A 23,395-nucleotide genomic window follows, 5' to 3' on the forward strand; every position below is an offset into this window, starting at 1 on the left:
TTTTAACGAAACCATATTTTAAAGATCATGCTGAGCTTGATGTTTTATGATTCCTAAAAATAGTATGAGCACCTGTCTCTGTGCTGAAAAGGCACTGAAGGTGGGCATCGATCGGTTTCCATGGCACCCTTCCCGCCTCGTCACTGACGGTAAAAAGTCTTATTCACATGCTTGCACTAATACAAAAAGAAGCTTTTTGGTTTTTGCTGAAAGTTGAAGAGAAAAATGTGGGATGGTTGTGTTTTGGCCACAGGCGAAATAATGCAGGTTGTTTGGTCTTAAGAGACAAAAGACGCAGTGAAGTTTTGGTATCATTAGGAGCTGTTTTCTTTCTTGTTTTTCAACCAAAATGTGTGGAGGACGCCTTTCACAGCACAGAAAACATCAATACAAACCGTCAGCAAAGAGCTTTATAGAATACAATGACACTGAATCCACCAGCTTTTATTTTAAAATGTTGCGACATTGATAGAAAATTTGAGCAGTTGCTTTTCAAAGCTCCATTTGCTGAAGGTGACTTTCACTTTTATGACGTGCAGTTTTCTTGATAGATACTTTTCTCTGCTTCAGGTGCACAGCATGAGACGTGCACGTCATTTCAATGCCAGGAAGAAAGACTAAAATATATCAGAGTGCAGAAATACACACGTGTGTATACATATATTCCCCCAGTGAGCATTACTTTTACCCTTGGCAGGAAACGCAGCGTAAGATCAAGCGCTTTGTTCCGGCATATTTCCAGTTTAAGTTAATTTGAGCACAGGGAACCCGATGTAATTAAGTTCTGAGATTAACACGTGGAAATGTATTTGGTTTTGTATCCGTCCCTCTTAAGCATAAGTAACAGAAGAGACTGCAGACGAGCATATGAATATAAAAAAAATCAAAGGAATCCCTTACTCCCTGATGCAATTATTTCCTATTCACATTAATTTTTTTTCGGCTGATGACATTAATGACTTTGAGCGAGGGGTATGAATCAGGGCTCTGTGTGGCGCCAGTGGAGGGAATCTGATGGGCCGGTGAAATGTTGCTCAGCCATCACTTACTGTGTGGTTTTTACAGATGTTGGAAATCGAATTCAAATGTTATTTTATTTCATTTTTATTAGTATTTGTTGATCGATTTTTACTTTAAGTGATCACTAAGTGTTAAAAAATATTTCAGGTATTCAATTTAGTCAAATTTGAGTATTGGACTTGATAGGAACAGAAGGACAGAAAAATCTCCCAATCACTATGCAACCAATTTCAGCCAATTTTATGGGCTAAATTTCACGTTTTTAAACCTGAACCCTATTTTTCCGTGTTTTTGAGATATGTGATTTAAATATGACTCTTTGTTCGCCGTACATGGACCGCTCAGTGACTGTAACCTGAGGTGTTGCACATTTGATCAGCTTCTCATGTTTAATTTGATTGTTGGAACATTGAAAAGACAAATTAGAATGACTTTTGTGATTTTATTTTGTTCCTGTCGACTTTGAAGTAAGTGTGTGCCGTTATGGTGAAATGTATGTTTTTAAATGGAGTCTGGTGAGTTAGGAGATGGTGGTTTCGGGGCTGTTTCTGGTCAAACAAAAATGATCTTCCCCTTTAACAAAAAGGTCAATCTCTGTCGGGATCCTCTCCGTAATTTTGTCAGACACCTAAAACAATAATCAGAGCCTGTCAGTGGCAAAAAGCCAATGCCTTGACTGGTTACATTGCAGCTTGTTGTCCATGAGTTTCAAAATTTGTTGTCTCTATTAGTCACTCAGACACAAAAACATGGAAAAATAGGGCCCAAGTTGGAAATAAAAACAAACTTACCCTCTGTTGTGTCCTTCCTGTTGTCTTTCAGAAACTCCACTCTCGGATCATGGATCTTTCTGCAGCAGATTTGCTTCTGGAGCCAGAGAGAAGCAAAGCCTTCTTACTTTCCAGAAACACAGAATCTCCCTCCAGTGTAAGCTTAATGGGAAACATGCATTTTTTTTTTTCGTCCAGCCATATGATTCATCCAGGTAGCATAACCGCACCCCCACCTCAACCCCCCTCAAGAAATCATTACAAGATATTAAAATACAGACCCGACTATCTGAAGCCGTGACCCCTGCTCTGCTCAGCAGGAAGAGCTGGCAGTATCACTTGGCTCTAAGAGGAATAAATACTTGTCATATTACCAGAAAACCATCGATTGAGACTCGCCGTCAGTAAAAACGACTCCATAGGACACAGTGGTACATTAGTCATCTTATGTATTATGCATTAAGGCCTGAAAATGAGTTTGCTGCCTTCTTTTACCCTTTTACACCTCTGAGAGCGCCACCTGATAAACTCTATGTTTTGAGAGTGCCAGAGGAGCAAGAAAATGAAATAATAATGGCAGAGATATGGATTAAAAATCATCTGGTTATTTAAATGTGCAAAAGTGTACCTTCTCCTCACACACAAGTGGCATTTATATGAGATTAGTTGCATACAAATGCTTCATTTAAAAATAATTTATCTCCATAGACAAATTCAGATGCTAATTTGGAGAAACATCTGCTGTGTTGCGATGGCTGCACATGGAATTTTGATTGATATTTTTAAATTAAGTTTGAAAAGTGCATCGCTTCAGCATTTTGGAAAACTTTCCCAAAGTTTGATTGGTCTGTCAAGTCTTTGTTAAATATCTCTCAGCACAAAATTAACAGCAAGATAGCCGTTAGATTCGCAACGCTACCCGACGGCATACATCAAATTGTCTTCATGCAGCAAAAGCTTTGTGACTTAGTTGCGAGATGATGTTCATTATGTGATAGTTACGAAGTTATCTGACACCAAGATGGTCTTATTTTTTATTGATTTTCCCAGCTCAGATACCTGTACATAACACAAGGTTCATACAGACATAAAAAAAACAGGACAAGTCATGAAATTTGCAAATGGTAAGCTCCGAGCCTGGAAAAGTTTTGGAAAACTAAATTTACCCTGCAAGTTTTGGAAAAGTCATGGAATTTTGTTGCACAAGCTTGTATGATGTGTTCAAGTACCATCAGATATTTGAAACTGCAAGGATAATGTCTGTTTGTACAGGTTTTTGCTGTGACAATTGTTACAATTTTTGTTTTATTTTTTAGGGAAAAAAAGTTTTAAGAAAAAAGAAATCCAAATGCTTTTTTTATAAAGTGCAAAAAAATCAAAAAATTAAAATTGCCAAAATGTTTTCTTTCAAAAAAGTTGAAGAGAAGAAATAGCTTCTTTTTTTTTCAGAAACCATATCATCCAAACGCATGGGCCTGCAAGTTTTAGAAGGCAAGTTTTCTTTAAAAAACAGCAGAAAAACAAATACAAAATAGGGCAATTTAAAGTTGCATGGCCCTCCCTGAAAGCCAAAATAAAAAACTTAAGTTCCTCCCCAGTGCTTGAAAAATGATTTGACAGCCTCTCCCTTTTGTCAGCACCCCCTCCCTTCTCATAAATAGCAAACAGTTCCTAAATTATACTTGAATATTCAGTTTTAATCCTTTTGTCAATGAAAATGAGCATCGATGATTGTGTCAGAGAATTTATGGCCTTGAAAATTTGCCTCAAAATCATGGAAAAGTCATAGAAATGTATTGTTAAAACTGTGTATGAACCCTGATGGCAGTGCATTGTCATGTGTCTTCTCTCTGTCTCACAGGAGGTTCAGTTGAACGGAAAGGCAGGTCTCCCCGTGGCCAAGTGTCTGAGCCAGCTGAGTCTGACAGTGCCGGCGCCTGTATACCCGCGCAGCAGCTGTAGCAGTAGTGAGTTGTCCCTGTCAAGTGCGTGCAGTGAATTCTCCAGCGGCTCCTACACCTGGAATGATGGACGCTCCTGTGGGAAAATGGTAAACCTTCTCACTCTATAATAGAGACAGGAGCTGTGGAAGTACAGTTGCTCTTCAAGATCCCTGTTAGAAGAAAGACATTTTGATGTCTTTCTTTTGAGAACTGAATTAGTCCTTTACCTGACTGTAAAAGTGTGCTGAATATGACTTCAAATGGAGGTGAACATGAGCCCAGTCGCCAGAGGAAAATGTTAACATTGTACATTTGCATTGTACGCATGCATTCTATCAACATTTCTAAAGTGGCATAGTATATGACTTGGCTTTGTCATGGAAAGGTGGAGGAGATGGTGGATTGCGTGTCTCCAAGGTGAGACCAACAGAACAACAAAATTGGTTGTGTTTTAGCAAATCATTGCAGTTTACAGTGTGTCTTTAGGCTCCAAATGTGGGTGTTTTGGATGTTTTTTGTTGCTTTTAGGCATAAAAATGGGACCCATCTGTGTTTTTCCAGCAGGAATAGTGGCACAAATAATAGTTTTTTGACAGACATTGCTGCTTTTCCGGGGAGGATTTTGGGTATTTTAAGCCAAAACATAATCATTTCCTAACCATAAGCAAGTGGCCTAAATGTTCCTTAAATCCTAACCACACATTAACCACAGCATTGTTAAACTTTAACATTCAAAACATCTACACAATAATGTTCAAATGTAACGTATCATTAACGTAGTTTGCAGAAACATACAATGCCTACATTTATTCTTTGTATATACATTTTATAATTAACTCTCATTATCTGTTGTTATTGGTAGTGGCGGAGTCTGCCATGCTGGATTCACATTGCCTACCTAAGCACGGGGGAGCCACAGGAAATGATGCATGCATGTAATCCACCGTGCATTTATCTAAGTGATATCAGTGTCACTGATTAATATCCATTAAGATGCTGCAAAACAGAACATTTGCAGAAATTGTCAGAGCCAGTATTTTTTCAGGTGCTTGGGTTGGTAAAGATGTTTTCACCCATGCTGACACAGTCTTTGTTTTTAACCTGCAGGCATCTCTGACCTGGGAGAAGAGGCTGAGTTTGGGTTCGTCAGCCCCGAGTAACATCTGCGCCCCCCCGGAGGAGCCCACGAGGCGCAAAGAGAGCAACATACTCGAGGGACTGAGAAAGCTCCAGAGGAGGAAACACAGGAGCTCCTCCGTGTCATCCAAGGTCTCCAAGTCAGACTGCATGAACTCCAACGAGGGTATCTACTCCCTGGGTATCAAGAGTGGCAGTAAAGGGGTGTCCAAGCCTGCCCATGTGGGTCGACCTTTAGCTGCTGGGGGCAAGAAGTTCTCTTATGACTCTGATGACGCTGATGACGAATTGGCACATTCTAGTCGAGGAGATAACATCCCCACCAAGGACAGCTGGTTTTACTGTAAGAGGCTCTCTCGCAGCATCTCGGACAGTTTGTGTAGCTGGGAGGGGATGCAGGACAGCGGAGGTGGAGGTGATGTTAGCTTAGTGGCTGCGAAACACCCCTCTGACTGCGACTCAAAAGAGCGTCCTGAGAAACTCATGAGTTTTATAGACAGTTTTCTCCCTGAGAGCGGTCGGAAATCAGCTTTTACAAAACCATCCTTGCTGCGCTTTAACCAGTCTGAAACAGACGGTCAGAATCACCTCTCTGACGTGGATGATCCAGAAGAACTCAACTCTGAGTCTAGTGACATCCGAATGTCCTTTAGCCAGCCACCTGAGCAGGCGGAGAGGGACTCCAAGAGGGTGTCAAGAGACGCCGCCAAGCTGCTTGCACAACAATGCTTACGCAGGGAGCAGGGACGCACCCAGTCTGCAGACGGGAGGCCCAGGCCTTTCAGCCTCATAAAGGAGCCCAAAGGGGCAAAGTGTACTCAGTCTGAGGAGAGCATATTGGCGATTTTTGATGCAGAAGGAGAGCCGATTGAACTTTGTGCTCAAAAGGTAGCCGCCGGGCTTCGAAATGACATTCACAGTATCAAGGTAGTTCCTGATTACACAGAGCTTGTGCCCCAAGAGAGGCCGACAAGGCAGAAATCAGCCAATGGGAGAAACTACACTGTTCTTGAGTCTCCAGAGAAGCCATCGGAGTATCAAATTAGGTCTAGCAAGACAAGCAATAGCAGGGAAGGCAGTGCAGAGAGGCTGTCAATGCAGCTGACCCCACAAAGGAAACTAATCAAACCGCCAAGCAGCCGACCCACTAAAGTCCACTCAATCCCTCCCGCGAATGATTCGACTGCTTCCAAGTCCGGTGGTTCAAAGATACCGGGTCGTAACAAACCTTCAGGATCCCCGCTGAGATTGTCAAAGGGCTCTTCCACTGAACCAACAAACAGTGGAAACTCAGGACCTTCCAGTCAGGAGAAATCCCCCTCCTCTCCTGCAGGTAAGATGTCCAGGTTCATTAAACAACCAGGAACCTGCACACAGAGCCCAAAAGCGGTGAACTCCAAGCTACCGAGCAGGGCCGATTGGAGTAAGAGCTCCTCCTCCAGCTCCCCACAGCTCTCAAGGAGGCACCTGGATTATGCTGACAATGGTGAACAGCCCACCAGAGACAAACACTGTGAAACAAGCAAAAATAAACTCAGGTCCCCGTCTCCTCCCCCTCCCCCGGGCCGCACCACCTCCTTACTGATCAGACCAAATTATGAAGGGTCGCCTCAAGCACATAAAACATGGGTGGCTCAAACATCCACACCAACCACTGTGAGGGGCCCTCCCCCAAGTTACCACACCTCAATCGTACCAAATATGCAAACGACGCTGCCCATCAAGGATAAAGACTGTTTAGACTTGGATGCAGGCTACGGGACTGCACTTGCACCTCAGAAACTGGTAGAGAAGACCAGTCAGCACCTTCAAAAGTCCCCCGCCATGACTCAGACACCTACAAAAGGCACTTCCAAGAGGATGACCACGAAAGACTACCTCCCTTCTGCAAACTCAGGGTGTGCTCCAGAAACTGAACATGCACCTAAAAGCTCAAAGAATGTCCCTCCTCCCTACAGTGCCCTCAGAGGGTCGTCGCTTCAGAACTCGTTTGCAAATAAAAGAGGATCAACCCAAGAAAATGTTCATCAGACAGTGCAGAAGACATCAATTAGTTTACCAATATCGCTTCAGGACACCCCTCAAAGTAAAGCAGAGCCACCAAAAGCTGTTGTCAGTCCTCCGTGCTCTGCTGTTACTTCCCCAAACACTGCAGAAAAAGCCTCAAAGACTCGCATCCCAATGGGGTTTAAAGCTTTTCTAAAATCTCCCCCAAGCCATAAAAATACTCCCTCTATTCCAGGCAAGCAAGAGAAAGATCATATCAACTTAGTCTCCAAGGAAACTGTGACTTCAAATGCTACGACTCAGTGTGACAGCTTGCAGCCAGCGTACAGTATTGATTCACCCAAGATGTCAGAGGGGAAAGTTGACGCCCAGTGTCGCTTACTGGAAGAAGAAGACGCTGTAGAAGAAGGGGAGGTTTGCGATAAAGGGAAAAGGAGTAGTCAGCTTTTCTCTAGATCCATATCTGTGACCACCAAACCTCATCTGAAGCCGGCTTTGGGGATGAACGGTGCCAAAGCTCGTAGCCAGAGTTTCAGCACTAACTACATTGAAAAACCCAACATCAACGCTCTAGATGGGCCGGGGAAAATCCGAACACAGATCATCACCAACTCAGGTGAAAGGGGGAACTCTTTGTCAAGGCAGAGTTCGTTAGAGGTACCGAGTGTTGAGAGTCCTATCCATTCTCCGAGGACTCGGCTAAGCCACTACGGAGGCATGACAGGGTCAAATAGTCACAACGTCCTCCCTGAGAGAACTTCCAAATCTGGCTCCAAAGGCGAAGGGTCACAGGGCATAACAAAGGGCGAGGCAATCAGTTCACCTTCTCAAAAAGAGGCGCGTAGCTTACCCATTAGTGATCGCATTGGTTTAAACAACATCCGTAAGCCCTCAAAGGTTGCCTCCCATCCACAGTTTCAGCCTCCATCCTCTTGTGTGTATAGTTCGGAAAACCCAGTGCGAGAAACAGGAGATGTTGCAACCACTCCTAATGAACCAGACTTTAGGAAGGAGGTCAAAATACAGACAGATTCTCCAGATGCGGAGGAGAAAAAGATCAGCCCAACAGCCTGTACCATTGAGGAGAAAGTCATGATGGGGATCGAAGAGAACTTGCAGAAATGTCAAGAACAAGAGAAGGTCGCCGCCAGCGAGGCCAAACAGAAAACAGGCCCCTCTCTGGCGAACTGGTTTGGCCTCCGCAAGAGCAAGCTCCCCGCTCTGAGCGGCAAGAAAGCAGACTCCCCCAAGGCAAAAGAGGAGAAGAAAGAGCTGAAGATCGGATCGGTGCTCGGAGGCAAACAGATCAAGTCTGACAAGAAGAAGGATAAGAAGAAGAATGATAACCAGCAGAGAGACAGTCAGGAGGTGCAGAATCTGTCCGAGATGAACAACAAGCTGAGCTCCATCATGGACCACTGCAACAACCAGATGGGCCAGATCGCCAGCCAGATCCAGTGTACGACCACCTTCATCGGCAAAGACCAGCTCGTGAAAGAGCTTCTTGGCAGGTGGGTGAAATATCTTTGTCAACAAGAAAATCAAGAATGAGTTGCTCTTAATTGATCAGAAATTGATTAAAACTTTACTGAATACAAAAACATAATGGCTTAATGTCATGTAACGTCATGTGAAATCCATCATGTAACTAACGTTGCCTACATATACTAGCACACTGCCTTGTTATTAAAATAACTCTAGTGACTCTTGGTTTCACACGGGAAGGAAACAAAAGTCGTGTAAGTCCAGAGTTTGTTTGAGTCATATTCCTCACCACTTTCTTTCTTGTTATACAACAGTAGATGCTGTCAGTAACTGTTATTATTTAATTATTGTTATTGATTATGTGAATGCTATGTGAATTTGTAAATAGTGTTTTGTATTGTATTTATATGTGTTATAAGTATAAGTTAATATAGTTAGTATATTTAATTTCAAGTTCAAATTGGCTTGCACAATTTAAAAAAAAGGCCATTCTGTCGTGACTTTGACCGTCGTTTTGTGCTTTATTTTAAAAGTAGTGTTGGTTTCAGCACTGGTACCGTTATAAAAGTATCGTTTTGGCACTCGTATTGGAAAAACCCCAAACAATACCCAACCCTAATGTTTGACAAGTTGGGTTGTTGACAGCTACATCAGTATCTGCCAGCATTCGGTGTGTATCTCACCGCCGCGTAAGCTGCCTCTCTGCATCAGTATTTGACGCACAGATCACTTACAAGTGACAGTATGTGAGGAGTTGGTAGTGAGGACCGGCTGAGTGTCCACATCTGTAACCTGCGTCATTGCTTTTTGAAAACAGCTCAGTGAGAGTTTGAATTTGAAAAACACGTGAAAGACAGCAGACGAACCCACACTTTAAATGAAACATGAGCCATGGCTGCGTTAAACCTGTGTGTTTAGAGATAAATAAATGGCACAAACAGAAGCTGTCTGTTTGAGTTATGACTCCACTACGGGGAGCATAAGCACTTCTCGCACCGGCATCCAGACACATCGTCAGTACACTGGAGGAAAAGCACATCTCATACTCCTTCACTTCATCGATTCGCTACTTCAAATCGCGTCTGACAGATTTATATCTCTTGAGCACTTCACAGAGTTTGTTAAACGTTTGACAGCATTTCTGCGTGCACATATGTTTGCATCCAAAAGATCAGGTCAATGCAATTCACCAGCAGGCTCGCTTTCCACCTGGCGAGTTGATAAAGGAGGAGCTCGGCACGCAGATATAAAAACAGATCCAATCTTGTTTTCCTCACAGGACCGCTGTGAAGGGCAACTGTGTGTCTGCGTCGCCGCCTGGGATGTCCACGCCCAAGAAACACAGCGAAATGAAGGGAGATATGGAGATCTGTCCAGATACTGATGTAAGTGAGCAAACAACAACACAACTGACTGCGTCTGTGCTGAGCTCCGCTTATTTGTCTCTGACGGTGTTTTGACAGGCTGTTGGCACGTACGCACACATGCAAATTCCCACAGGTTTTCACACTTGTACAGTACATGTTCACAAACACATCCACAGCAGCGCCGCCTCTTCAGCGTTAAACCCCCCCGAAGGCTCGCTATTGATTCACATTGTGCTTTGACTCCTACAATTCATCGCCTACCTTTTCATTATCCGCCCCGGCCAGTGTTGTTGTTGTTGTTGTTGTTGTTCCTGCAAGGCTGAAAGTTTTCAAACCACATCATCAGGCCATGCATGTAGCTTCTTTAAATCAAATCACTTTGTAAGCAAAAGGCCAAAATTGTGACCTTGCGGTTCTTTTTTATCTGTCAGTCAAAAAAATAATGGAGAGTGCTTGCGAGAGCCTGAATAAAGAAAAAAGAAGGTGTAAGGAGCAAGCTGAATGGAGGAGGAGAGTGACACAAAGAGAGTCTCACTGCATAATGTAGGAAATTTAATCCAGATGATGTGGAATTTTGATAACATGGAGGAGCCTCTTATCGCAGGCACTCAATTTGACAAAGGGGCCATTTAATACCGTCCTCCGAGCGTTCTCTCTATCTTCTCCCCACAGAAATACAACAAAAGAGGGACACTTTATGACCTACAAGCTCCCTCTCTTGCACCACCCTAAAAAACACTTCTTTTTTTCAAATAACCCAATTAAAGTAAGACAGGAAAGTATGACTATTGCCTTACTTCTTTTTGAACAAAACTTTAAAGAGAAAGGAAACCGTGTAACACTGAGACGGTTGTAACTGCTTCACTTTCAACGAGAAATAATGACCTGAGTCATGTAATACGTTTATTGTATGACCATTTAAAAAGTTCAGATTTTACAGCAAAAATACAGATTTTCGGTGGGAGAGTCTATATATTGATTAGTACTGAAACTGTTGAAATTGGAATTATGTAGGGAAAGACAGTCAGGTATGTCCCCAGGTCCAACACATATTGAATGTGTATTGTGATAAATGTCTTGTGTATGAAATGTCTCTATTGTCACAGCGCTGCATTTTTATTAACGGTAATGGTTGATTATAAAGTCATCACCCATGTCCAGACACTGCCTCACTCCATCCTTTCTTTGCAGTTCTTGCACTCCTACAACTAAAGTTATATCAACTTCAATTAACGTTAATGAATCAAGTCTGTAAAATAGTTGGATAAATTAGAAATACTGCTGTTTGTAGTGGACAAAATAATAATAATTCTTAAATCTGTTAGTATTATAACTGATCCGTTCTCACTTTTCTTCTGCAAAATACCCCAAAAGAGGCTTTATAAATGAATATTTTATGTTAAGTAACATTTGTAGACAAACAAAGGTACATTTAGAATCTAAAATACATTTATATGCTGCATATTTTGGTGAATCCTATTTATAATTGCACATTTTGGCTGCTTTTTGATGTTTGTATCACCAACATGCAGTGTTTGTTAATATTTTAGACCCTTATAATGACTCAGAAGATCAACCTGAAGGCTGAAAATGAGGAGGGACACATCCCAGACACAGCCTGTCAAGACCACATGATAGGTAAGCCCATGCATTACTGTTGGTTCTAAAGGGGCATTTCTACTACTCACAAAAACAAACAAAAAACACGTTTTTATTTGAATTTTACAAATGTTCAAATCCCATCTTGTGTGAAATATTCTTTTTTTTCAACGTTTGCTCTTCTTACTTCCACAAGTTGTCATGATGTTGCCTGTTTTAAGCCACTAAGTTTCATATTTGCAAGTGTTTACCTCACCCAGTACAGTTTCGTTGAGTACCATACGAAGAGCTGTCACTAGCCATCACAAATCATCCAGCGCAACGGAGCATTAACACATTTTACAGCTGTGATTTCCTGATGTGATTGACAATTCAATTCCTTCACCAACTAATTCCCCTCGCTGCCAGACTTGCCATTACTGAGGGGAAAAAAGTAGCAGCTGCAAAAAAAACATGTTGACAATCTAGTCAGGTGATTGATGTGCAGCAGGGTGATATTTTACAATGCCTGAGCAGCTGAGGAAGTGAAAAAATAGATGCATCAAACAATTTGTGAGACGGGATGATGATTGTTATTATTGCATTGGGACAAACTTGCATTGTAGTATGTGATGCGGCATGCAGAGAGAGGGTGTGACCGCTGTTTCCTGGAGCGCAGCGTGTTTGTCACTCAGTTGTCACTCGGTTGGATATTTGAGAAATTGTCGCAGTGATCCATCTCAAAGGTCGTAATGACTCATCTCTTGTAATATAGCACCGTAGCGAGCAGCGGGAATTGAGACTTCGAAGGGAAAATAGTGCTGTTTTTTTCATACATTTAGTATTTTGAATTGAAAAAGGTTCTGTATGTAATTTTAAGAAAATCCTTGTTATTAGAGACACCACTCTGCACTCTGCAGGCACATGCGTCTTAATCTACTATTTTTTTGTAGTTTGTGGAACTTTTCCTACCAAATTGCTTATTTCCTTTTTTTCCACGTTTGTGATAGAAATCACACCAGCTTGCTCAAAGGTTTGAATACGTGTGAAAGGCTTCTGAAGAAAAGTGATTGTGCTGCAGGTTTCAAAGGGTTAAAACCATTCTCGTTTATTTCATTCTGCTTCAATCCTTATTTTTATATAATATATTACTAACTGGCTGTAAAAGTTCTTAAGCCACTTTCTAATCCCCAATATACACACAGTGCTTATTGTGAAAAAATAGACTCCAACTTCAAAACAGTGAGTTCTTATGTATAATTAAACTATGTATGTTTTGGTAGGCTGAGTGTTGTTCTCAATGGAGCCAAAAAACTGATTCTCAACTTCACTTCTTTTTTTTATTTTTTTTATTTTAGGTTTAGCTGAGAAGTAACTTTTCAAAACATGTCAAGAAATAGTTTTGGCTCGAGCAGCAAGTGTGAAAATGAGCACATGATGGGTAACAGCCACAGCGCCAAAAAAAGGAAACGCTTAATTGTGTCTGTATTCTGATTAACAGACTGCCTTTTTTTATATTCCACCAGCTCTGCACTTCCAGACAGTATGAAGTAAATATTTCATAAAGGTTTCGGCTGTGGGTGCTTAATGCTCCTCAGCGCTGCTTTAATGTCACGAATCTCCAAAGTGCAGCGTTCACAGGCCGAACTCCAGACAAACACATCCATCATATAAATAGTTTACATCCAGCCAGTTTATGATGCAAGCAGCTCGAGCAAAATCCACGTTATGAATGTGGACTTTGAAGTTCACTCTGTGCCGGTCAGTTATTGTGTCTTAGCAGAACTTCCCACAAGGCAGTGTTTTTTGTTTTTTTTTTACTCACACAGAGACAATAAATAACATTTCGACTGGCTCATAGCACAGAATGACCCTAATATATCTGCAAGGGTTTGACGGCATCGTTGATCAATACCAATGATTCAGCAATTATTTCACTGGGTGCTGATCTAAACTCTATTTTGGAAACTCACAGGGCTACATGCAAGCAACCACAAGATGATGCAAAGCATCAAATTATTGCAGTAATTCTCAGCAGATCTTACACCGTGACCTTTAATGACTCATAGGCTCTGTGGCAGACTCCTGTGTAGCTCATGTTTTGGCAGTAAACGGTGTAAATTATTTTAGAGTATCACAACCCGTCGATATTACTCATTTCACTATCAGAATTTGATCAATTTGGTCTGAAAACATTCGCGAAGTCTTGAAGAGCGGCACGATTTAATTATTTTATCCCAGTTCAAGTTCTCACAGGGGTAAACTGGAAGCTGGCTTGGTTGGCTCACTTCAAAATGTGATTAAAGTTTGCATTTTAAAAAAAAAAGATTGGTGTTGCAACCATGACTGACTGCTGTTCATATGCAAGCATCCTTTCCCAACCTGAACCGAGCAGTCCGCCTCCCAAATCTCTATTGTAAAAATGACTTTAAAATTTGTGTCAGCTATTATTGCATTTTCATCTAATTGCTGACCCAGAAATATCTCCTAGATACAGTTGTGCTTTTAGTGATGACTCTTTCTCCTCCCTGTGACACCTCCTCATTGCATGAAGCTCATTTCATGCTATGGAGGTATCAACAAACCTGCCTTCTCCCCTCCAACCCCGGAGGTTGTATACAGAAGTGATAGGGAGCTCCTGAAAAACTACATTACGTCCAGTTGTTGTTGCCTCTGGGCAGAATTACTGTGGAGCTTGTTATGGTTTGGTTATAAGGGGCATTTTTAACTGCCAGGCTTGGCATTCAATTATACAGCTGTGTAATCTATGGCTCTCTGCACCTTTATTTTCCTCACACACACAAATAAGCACACGTCTTTGCTTGTATGTCAATTATATTTTCATAGCAAAGGTCCTCAAGTGACTCAAGCAACAGGCCATCTGTGCAGTGAACCCGGTGTATGTGTACATCCAAACACAGAGGACTCATTTTCACAGGTTCTCCGTGCTCAGTATGGTGTTGACTGTCAGAAACAAGTCAGGGAAAAACCAAAAGTACACGTAAACAACAACACTGACAGCTCAAGTTTCAACAAGTTTTAACAAATATATGAATTCCCTCATCTGTGAACGCATTGACAATGGTTTGGCATCCAGAGGAGAACGCCGTTGTTCCTTCAGCGCATCACTAATGGCACCCAGAGACAAAATGGATCAATAGTGTAAAGCTTTAGATCCAAATGTAAATGCAAACCCTTGAAAGTCAGCTGCAATACCCAGCAGTGTTGAGGGAGAACTTTTATCCATAGAAGGAAATGCTCATGAGTGAACTGTGTTTGTGCTTCGGCATCCCATCGAGACAAAGCTATACAGCCGAGAAGCAGAGCCTGTCAATATCGATCCACCAGAAAAAATACGTCTGCTCTCAGAGTTTTCACTCACCAGTGTTTTGAGAGCAGAACTGTTGTCTGCAGAGGACTGGAAGATATGATGCAAAGCAACACAAAAAAAGATCAAACATAACGAGCTTTTCCACTTTCACAAATCTCAGCAAAAAGTTGCAAATTATTATCCGATGTGACTGTTGGCCGTGAGCGTTCACAGTTACAAGGACCTGGGCTGAGCCCAATGGCCGTCCATCTGTTCCAGCCCGAGTCAAGGCTCTGCAAACTGTGGCTTCCAAACGACGTCCATCTGTTGCTACTCGCTGTCGTTTCTCCTGATTACGACCCAGCGTGCACTCTGGTGGATCCAGGGAACGTGGCCTCGGGCTGCGGCTCAAATGTGTGTTTTGTTCAGAATTACTGGCAGCGGGTGCTTTATTGTGTCATATCATGTTAGGGTTGTGCATCTGTTTTTATGGCTAGAAATGGTTTTAACAAGAGCGTCTGATAGGGACGATATGATGAGGTGCATCAGGGTGGAGCCACCAGCGGCTATGACTGCAGTTAGAGAAGTCATATTCTGTTAATTCTGCTTACAATAGCCCATTAACCAGTAAGTTACAGGTTAATTTTAAAGAAAAACTGCAAATGAATCAGGGCACAACGTTAACTTTGTTTGAGGATTGGAATTAGTCATGCAGTCGTCAAATGGGACAAGTAAAAATGCATGTGATGTCTAATGAAACGTTATCTCAAAATAAACTGCACAATGTATCACTGAAGTAGAGCTTTTCCAGCTAAGCTACGCCTCAACACTTAATGCAGGACTGTTGAGAAAAACCTGACTTTCTGGATACTGTAGAAGCAACCTGAATGCTGGAAAACATGTTTGTATTGTGCATCTCTGAGAAACACTGATGGGCTACATTTTGTATTGTGTTGTAGTGGATACCTTGAAGTGAAGAAGCGTGAAAAGTGTGTTTAGGTTTAAGCACCAAAACTACTTATGGCGGTTATGATGGTTGGAAATGATCGTGTTTAGTTGCTCAAAGCGGCTAGAACAGCTGGGATGGGGTAGTAAACCACATCCAGCTTCAATTGGCTTAATTATCTCTATGAAACATCACAATGTGTCAGTCAAGAACACCCAGGTTCTGTGGCTTAAACGCTGAGGGGAAATGCTGCAATCTGTCCGTGAAAAACACCCAGGTTTCGTTGCTCTAAAACTGCTGGGAACAGCTGCAATGTGCATATATACTGTAACACTTCAGAAACACAGATATGATACGTTTGAAACCTGCAAATTTAACATTCGTAGTTTGCTGAAACGTACAATGCCAACATTTTTTTGTGGCGACTGGGCTGATAGACGTTCCCTCGGTGATCAACAATGTTGTATACGTCATTATGTTACTAACACTGGGACTTTTTCTTTTTTTTAGCCATCATGCCACTCTTACGCAACTGTTTCCAATTCAGAGGCTTTCTAATGCAGCCTTGAACTACCGTGTCACTTCGGAGATTTTATAAGTCAAGTCAAGTCAATTTTATTTATAGAGTCCATTATCACAAAACATGGTTTGCCTCAGAGGGCTTTACAGAATATAAAATAAATCCAGAATGATAAATCTGACACTGGATGTCTTCTGTGAATATTTATCCATTTGTTGACCAGTCCAGGGCTCATTTGCTGACTGAGTTGCAGCTGTGATCTCAAACACATTGCACAATGAAATAACAAGCAACAATAATAATTGTCCAAATCCCTGATGATTTTGTTTATATTTTAATTTGATAGGCCTAAATTTTTCTTTTTGGACAAGTAAGTCTGTTGCATCATGAAGCTGCCGGCAGCAACTGTTTTTTCATTAAAAACTGTTAGCAGAGTGCAAATTAACTCATAGACCCATTTGCACAACTGATCAAAAATAACGTTGACATCCCTAAATGCAATCCTACTTTTTTTTTATCTGAAATATTTCTATATCAAATTAAACTGCTTTCTTTTCTCCCTTCTCCTGCCGGCCTCGTGTTACTGAACCTGCCACAGACGCCCTCTTTACTCACAACCCTTTCCGTTGCATGTGAATCCAAGTCCTCCTCTCTTCTCCTCTGTTGTTGTCCCCGGCTTCTCCCAGACGTCACTCTCCTCTCCCTGTCACTTTAGGCTCCGGCTGTCAGATGAGAACCCTGGATAGCGGCATCGGCACCTTCCCTCTCCCCGATTCCGTCACCCGGGCCAGCGGTCGCCACATCCCCAAATCTGAGTCCAGCCCGGATGGGGTGACCGCCGGCTCCTCTGACCTCCATCGGGAGCCTCCCTCTTCTCACCCAGACCCCTCACAACCTGATGTGAAAGTGCCTTCCCTCCCAAAAACCCGCCCGCATGTCCCCAGCACCATGGGTCACTCCCTGTCCGACCCCAGTGTGACGTGCAGTAACGACACCCAGAGCCGCCTGCCCAAACTCGCGTCCTCAGGTAAGTCAGATAAGCTCAGATTTCAGGGTTTAAATATTTGTGATGCCGTCTGAACGCAGCACGGTTCAAGGCATCAAATGACGAAGAACAATGCCTTTTTTTTATTTGATTGTATCAGTCAAGGCCAAAAAGGGAAATAATTGAAATGCATGTCTATAAAAGCAACTTTTATCAACCTTAAAAGCCTCAGACGGCTTGTTTTACCTTTCAAGAAGTAAGTGAAATATTGAATGCCACTGTACTTTATGTGAACACACTTTCCTGCAGCTCAAGGCTCCCAGACACGAGGAAGTTATTAGACTCTGATTAAAAGAAGAACCTTGTTTGTTCAGCTAATTTTGAAGCTCATGCATCAACACTGACGTCTGAGATGACAAACGGGCTTTGTGTCCTTATAGAAACCCACACACTTCCCTGCCCCGAGGAAATCTAACAGATGCAATCAGATAAGCATGTCAACACAGCCATAGATCATAAAGCACCTTCTGCTTGTGTGTTTGGCGTGACGCGCGGCAGAAAAGGTGGCGGGTAGGATGCAATCAGATGGCTGATTAAAGCTACAATAACACACAGGGATGAGCGAGCACACACTGGGTTTTATGCTTACGGTGCATCTATTTCGCCTCGGCGCTGCGGTGGCACTGCAGAGGCAGCAATTTGAGTCACAACTGTCGGCGGCTCCTGTTGAGCCTTCCCCGCGGTACGAGTTGATTAAAAGAGCCTTAACTGTATTTCTTTATCATATGTTTCTATCATTATCAGAATCACAACGCTTCGGGATGCCAGAAAAGAAACGGTCACATTGTTTGCTTCTTAATAGGCGAGGGGAAAAAAAAGGTGAATGGACTTTAATGATCCTAATGCAGAGTTTTCAGATGGCGACAGAGCTCCGGCCAAAAGCGGGCAGTTATTGTAATGCTGCTGAATGTTAAAAGAGACAATTATATTGGCGTCTGTCCGAGACAGCAGTGAGCAGCAGAGTGATAATAAGGCAGCGCTTCGTCATTTGGGGCCGACAGCTGAAAGCTGTTATATCTGGGCTGCCAGGAGTCATGGCGGGGAACAATCGCAGCGTGGACGCCGTTAATGTTTGATGGCGTGGATTGTGTGACTCCATTCACATGTGCAGAAAAATGGATGTGTAGGCAGTTGGATGAGTGAATGGATGTTTTCATTCGCTGTCTGCTGAGAAACAGAATGATGTTTTCATTTTCTCAGTGTATATGCAGATACCAGAGCGTGTCTTTTATTTACTGTACGCCTCATTTCTCTTTTGTCTCGTTTGACTTATAGATGCAATCAGGACAAAGAGGTTGAGTCTTTGTGCTCCACGCAGCAGCATCTCCACAGAGGACAAAGACAAGGAAACAGAGAGGAGGATGAAAGCCCAGGACCATGATATGCCCGGTGTAAGTCTTTTACATCACAATGGGCCTCATGCAGAAACATGCTTTTAATTTTCTCTCATATTTTCTGTTAATTTTCTGCTCCAGAGGCACCAAACGTTCTTACAATCGAAATCTTGTCTTATTTAGGTGTGTTGAATAATGAATCTAGGGCTGTACACGACTGAGGGTTTGAACGGGGCTCGGCGAAAAGTTCAGAGTGACAGCGACGTTCATGTAATATTAACACGGTCTCACAAGTCATCACATATTGCCGCCTTGCAGTAGATTTCCATGTCTACATATTACGCTCCTGCTAAGTCTTCTGTTGATGTTCTGGGACATTTTAAGCACTCTACAATATATAAAAATCTAAATTTAAAGCACATTTTTATCGCGTTGGACAAACAGTTTGTGGACTGTGAGTACAAGATGTTTTTCTCTTGTCTCAGGAAGCGTGCTCTTGACTACTCATATGATTTTCTCCTAGAAAATAAGAAAATAATGGTTAAACCCGGAAATCAATAGGAACTGACAAAACAAGAACAAATGGTGGGGATGACCAAAAATAAGAGATAATTTGTTATCAAATTGCTTCCTGCATGAGGCCCAATGTGCACAAATCTGTATGAAAGTATTCAAAATTTACAGGTTTTAGAAAGTTAAAAGAAATCTAGACAAGACACTGTTATTTTCTAACAATTGGCTGCAGGCGAAAAACTTCACAAAGCTGTTTTTAAAGATTTTTGTTGTTAGATTTTTTTTGGTTCACATTCTTACTTCTTTATTCTCTCCACAACTGACAACATAATAGAGCTGCTCTTAGGCTTTGAAATTGCCTCATATCTGTATTTTAAACAGTTTTTTTGTATCTATGAACAGGAAAGAGCTCTGCAAGTGTGCACGTACTCTGGGAGCAGCAGCGAAACCGAGACTGAGCCGGAGGGAACCGGAAGCTCGCCACAAAGGACCCTCATCAACAGATCTAAGAAGAGTGACTCAGGTCTGGTTCATGAAGTTCATGTATTCATTAACAGGCACCGATGAAGACATCAGCTGCAGATTTTATTGAGATCCTTTCTCTTATTTTCTATAACAAGTTATTTTGTTCACAGTGGACCAGAACGAGGAGACCCTGAAGAGAAGCAGCGTGGAGAAATCCTTGTCAATCATGGACTACTACCAGCACGACATGTACTCACATCTGGAGAAGGACAGCAGGAGGATTTCTCAGTACAATTTGTTGCACAAGGAAGCGTCCCTGGATGGCAAAGCAGGAGACAGACTCAGTGTGAGTATTAAAACAACTTATTGTTCACAGCTCGTTGGTTTTACCCATAAAGGTGCTTTACAGGCATGCTGCTAGTTCCTATCAAGCATTTTATTTGCCATTACAGGCTGTTTTTAGATTTGAAGACACTTAATCAGATGTTTCAGTGTATAATATGCAGGAATTGTGGCTAATGTCTGTAAACAGTATAGCCAGCGAAAGTTAAAACAGCCCCCCAAATCTGTGTTTTTTTCTGTGCCATTTCCGTGATTTTTGTAGCTTCCTTTTGGATGCACCTGGTCACTACCTTTTTATGAAGTCCTGAACTCACCTGTGCACTGTCCTCGTTTGCTCGTTGAGAAATCTAGGAAGTCACCACGAAATTATACAGACTTTCGCAAAGCAATCGCAAGTAAATAAAAGATTGTAAAGACTAAGTTGGTGCAGCAAAAGATCAAATTCAGTCGATTAAAGAGGTACTGGCAGATGCCATTAACCCCACAAGCTCATGAAATATCTGTACTCATAACACCAGCTGGCCTGTTCTCTCACACAGTAATGGGATTTGGCTTACGTAACGCACTATTTATATTTTAACAACTCATGAATTTGGTCGGTAATGGATTTTAAGGTTGCATTGTATATTTAGATGATATACAGGAGGAGCTGGGAGGATCACCTCAGTTGTATTTGTTTTGCTTTGTTTGAACAATTAGCAGATGCTAATTTAATTGTAAACGTACCAGGTTGAGACACCAGGAACTTCCACAACAAAAGCAGGGAAATAAGAATAAAACTAGATGAGTGCACTTAGTATTGTGCAGATCTTCGCCAGCTGGCCGCCTGAGCTGATTGCAGCTACTATGGGCAATTCCTGCAGACCTGCAGAAGTGCATGTCATGGGCGTCCCCCCAAAAAAACGCCACCACCAATTGTGAATTGCTGCAACCTCAAGAGTTCCTTTAGCAAACAGTTATACAGACAAAACATTCAGCTGATTGGTCCAGTAGTTAGAGGGGAAAAGGGGAGTGAGGAGTCAGCAGTCAGTGACGGAATAAAATCCTCAATAAAGCAGGTTTTTTAACATTTAGAAATCGCCGCAACCACCGTATAATAGGAAGATTTGGGCAGATAAATACCCCAACATATACTTGAACTGTGTAATAAATGGTTAATGAAACCGACTACCCCAGTACGAGTCATTGCAATATATAACAATACAGTACGTTGTATTGTTTTGGGTTTCTTGGGGTTTTTTGGGGTTTTTTTTTTTAAATCTAGCACAGCATACATTCAAGATGTGTTGCTAAAGCTCATGTTCCTGTAAGAGGGGCATTTTTATGAATGATATTCAAGTTTATTTGAAAATTGTTGATTGTTTGGCCTCGATGTATCACGTTTAGGAGATAATGTGCTGCACTCTGAGTTGATTGTTTGAGAATAAATCAGTTTCCTCATTTAATGGCGGTTTAAAGTGATAGAAAAGCGGGGCAGCCCTCCGGTGTAGATGTATGCAACTTTTTACAGTATGAGGAAAATGTGTGAGTTTTTTGAGAGAGTCAGAAAAAATAGCACCTGCCCTCAATGAAAGTCTTCCCAGGATACAGGGACACACACTGTCACAGGGTTTGCATAATTTTTCCTTTCCTCCCGGCAGAGGCATGAAGATGAATAAATTGAATTTTTTACCATTCGTGTATGTCACAGACTTTGGCAAGAAGACTTTTCAGATGGTCAGAGCAACTCTTGTTGAGTTGCAATGTCAACTTTACCTTTGAAATACCTCCTGAGGCGTTAACAAAGTCGCTAAACTCTGGGGTTTTTCTTTGCCACCGTTGGAATTGTTTGCAGATTTTCATAGAAAAAGACGCCTAATTGCTTTCGATCGCCTCGCCCTCTTGTGTCAGCAGGTATTTGCCTATTAGTATTTAACGCTGCTGAATGACAAATGAGGATCAGAGACCATGAAATGGCCTCCAGCCTGCTCGCCCCGGCTCTATTGGGCGGCCCCCTCTCTTACTCTGCTGCCGCCCCAACACACACCCTGACACAAAAATCCATAATCTGAAAAAAGACTCAATACAAGTTCAAAACACAACTGTGTATGAGACTGGAGAGAAAAAAAATCTGAATTCATTCTGTGAGTTTGACCTCAGGAGCTCAAAGCGAGGATCAGATATATGGGTTTAAAGCATTTACACCCATGAATTACAATAATTATGCAGGATTTGTAGGTGGAATATGCTTCAGCTTTTATTAGCACCATTATATATTCAAATGTTTTATAGGACTGTAGCACGGGCGCTGTCATTTTGAGCTGCACTGCATGTGCAAAAATGTTAGTTTCACGATTATTTTTCATTATCTGCAAGAAAATGACAAATTTGGCCGGATGTTTAGCAGCAGGGAGGTGGAAAGAGCAGCGAGTAAACACTGCTTAAGTGTCCTTGACTCTACCGTTTGACCTCCCGAGCAAAGGCAGAATTTCAAACAGGTATTACATCGTCGTACAAGGCAGAGTCTCACTTTAACAAAGAGAGATTTTTGATTCTGATCCGAGTCCCAGCAGAGAGGCAGCCAATCGAACAGGACGTTCGATGCGGTGCTGCGCAACCGAGCTGCAAGCACAACTCCTTTAGCTGACATGCAACGCAGCTCCGTTCGTCTCATCCTCAGACCTGCCTGTCATTTAATTGGCTGCGGTAGGCTACATTTCTCAGGGTAGTGAAGTAGACTATAGTTCTCACAGCGACCAAAGTTTTTATTAGAGGTCAAAAGTTTAACCCAACAGTAAAACACAGGAGCTGCGCAAGCAAGTGCTTTTACTCAAACACTGCACTTCAGAAGAGTTTTGAGGTACTAAAACGTAATGTTTCAATGATACAAATGCTAAATTGTCGTGCTCCTTGGACGGCCCCATCTCCTGAGTTGAGGAGTCGTTCTTCTGACATCGCTGCTTTCATGAGATTTTAAGTTGTAATGTGGAAAAAAATGAACGCTTCAGAGAGGATGTGTTGTATTTTGTTGCTCAGAGCGTTCAAACATCACGTTGATCACAGTTATATTATAAAAGAAATTTGTCCCACACTCCCGGCACTAATGCATTCCCTAAAACTGCGAAAATAGTTTTTTTTCATCAATTTGTCATCAGGGTTAATGCTAAATACATGACTTTTCTATATAATTGAGGTAGCTCTATGTGGACAGCAACTATCCACATTCCAAATTTTATGTCAGTGTTTAATTGATATGAAATACTTTAATTAAAAAAAAAGTTTTTACTATCAACTACACATTTACTTTCTTTTGCCACAAGTTGTTTAATTCGTTGTAGATCTTTGCAAGAATTAACTAGAATTTGCACGATCCAAATTTTCGTCAAAACTTTTTCAGATGTGGCAGAGGTTGCTGTTTTTACTGTGGCGGAGGGGAAACTGAAAATGGTAGCTGCGGAGAGCAGAGGGGGCGAGAATGCCAGGACAGTTTCCATCCTTTGAGTCAGACGAAGAAAAGATCAGCATGACTTTAGGAACGCTTCCTTTTTTCACCGTTTTTAAGAAAAAAAGACTTTGAAGAATCAATATTCTTTCATTCTTGGACAAAGTTGACATCCAATAACAATAAGCGTAT

At 41.9% G+C, this 23,395-nt stretch overlaps 1 protein-coding gene across 3 annotated transcripts in view; it reads left to right on the forward strand.

The window, feature by feature from the left end:
* LOC121962709 (nck-associated protein 5-like) overlaps positions 1 to 23,395 on the forward strand; it is a 106,040-nt gene that overhangs the window by 73,382 nt on the left and 9,263 nt on the right. Inside the window, exons 9-17 of one of the 3 annotated variants that reach the window (XM_042512963.1) lie at positions 1,843 to 1,947; positions 3,652 to 3,840; positions 4,841 to 8,388; positions 9,642 to 9,747; positions 11,280 to 11,367; positions 16,799 to 17,110; positions 18,404 to 18,519; positions 19,378 to 19,498; positions 19,611 to 19,786. In XM_042512963.1, coding sequence (XP_042368897.1) covers positions 1,843 to 1,947; positions 3,652 to 3,840; positions 4,841 to 8,388; positions 9,642 to 9,747; positions 11,280 to 11,367; positions 16,799 to 17,110; positions 18,404 to 18,519; positions 19,378 to 19,498; positions 19,611 to 19,786 — 4,761 coding nt within the window. The other 2 variants (XM_042512965.1, XM_042512964.1) reach the window with 2 other exon arrangements.

Source organism: Plectropomus leopardus, chromosome 24 (genome assembly GCF_008729295.1).
Source record: "Plectropomus leopardus isolate mb chromosome 24, YSFRI_Pleo_2.0, whole genome shotgun sequence".
In the NCBI taxonomy this organism is placed as follows: Eukaryota; Metazoa; Chordata; class Actinopteri; order Perciformes; family Serranidae; genus Plectropomus; species Plectropomus leopardus.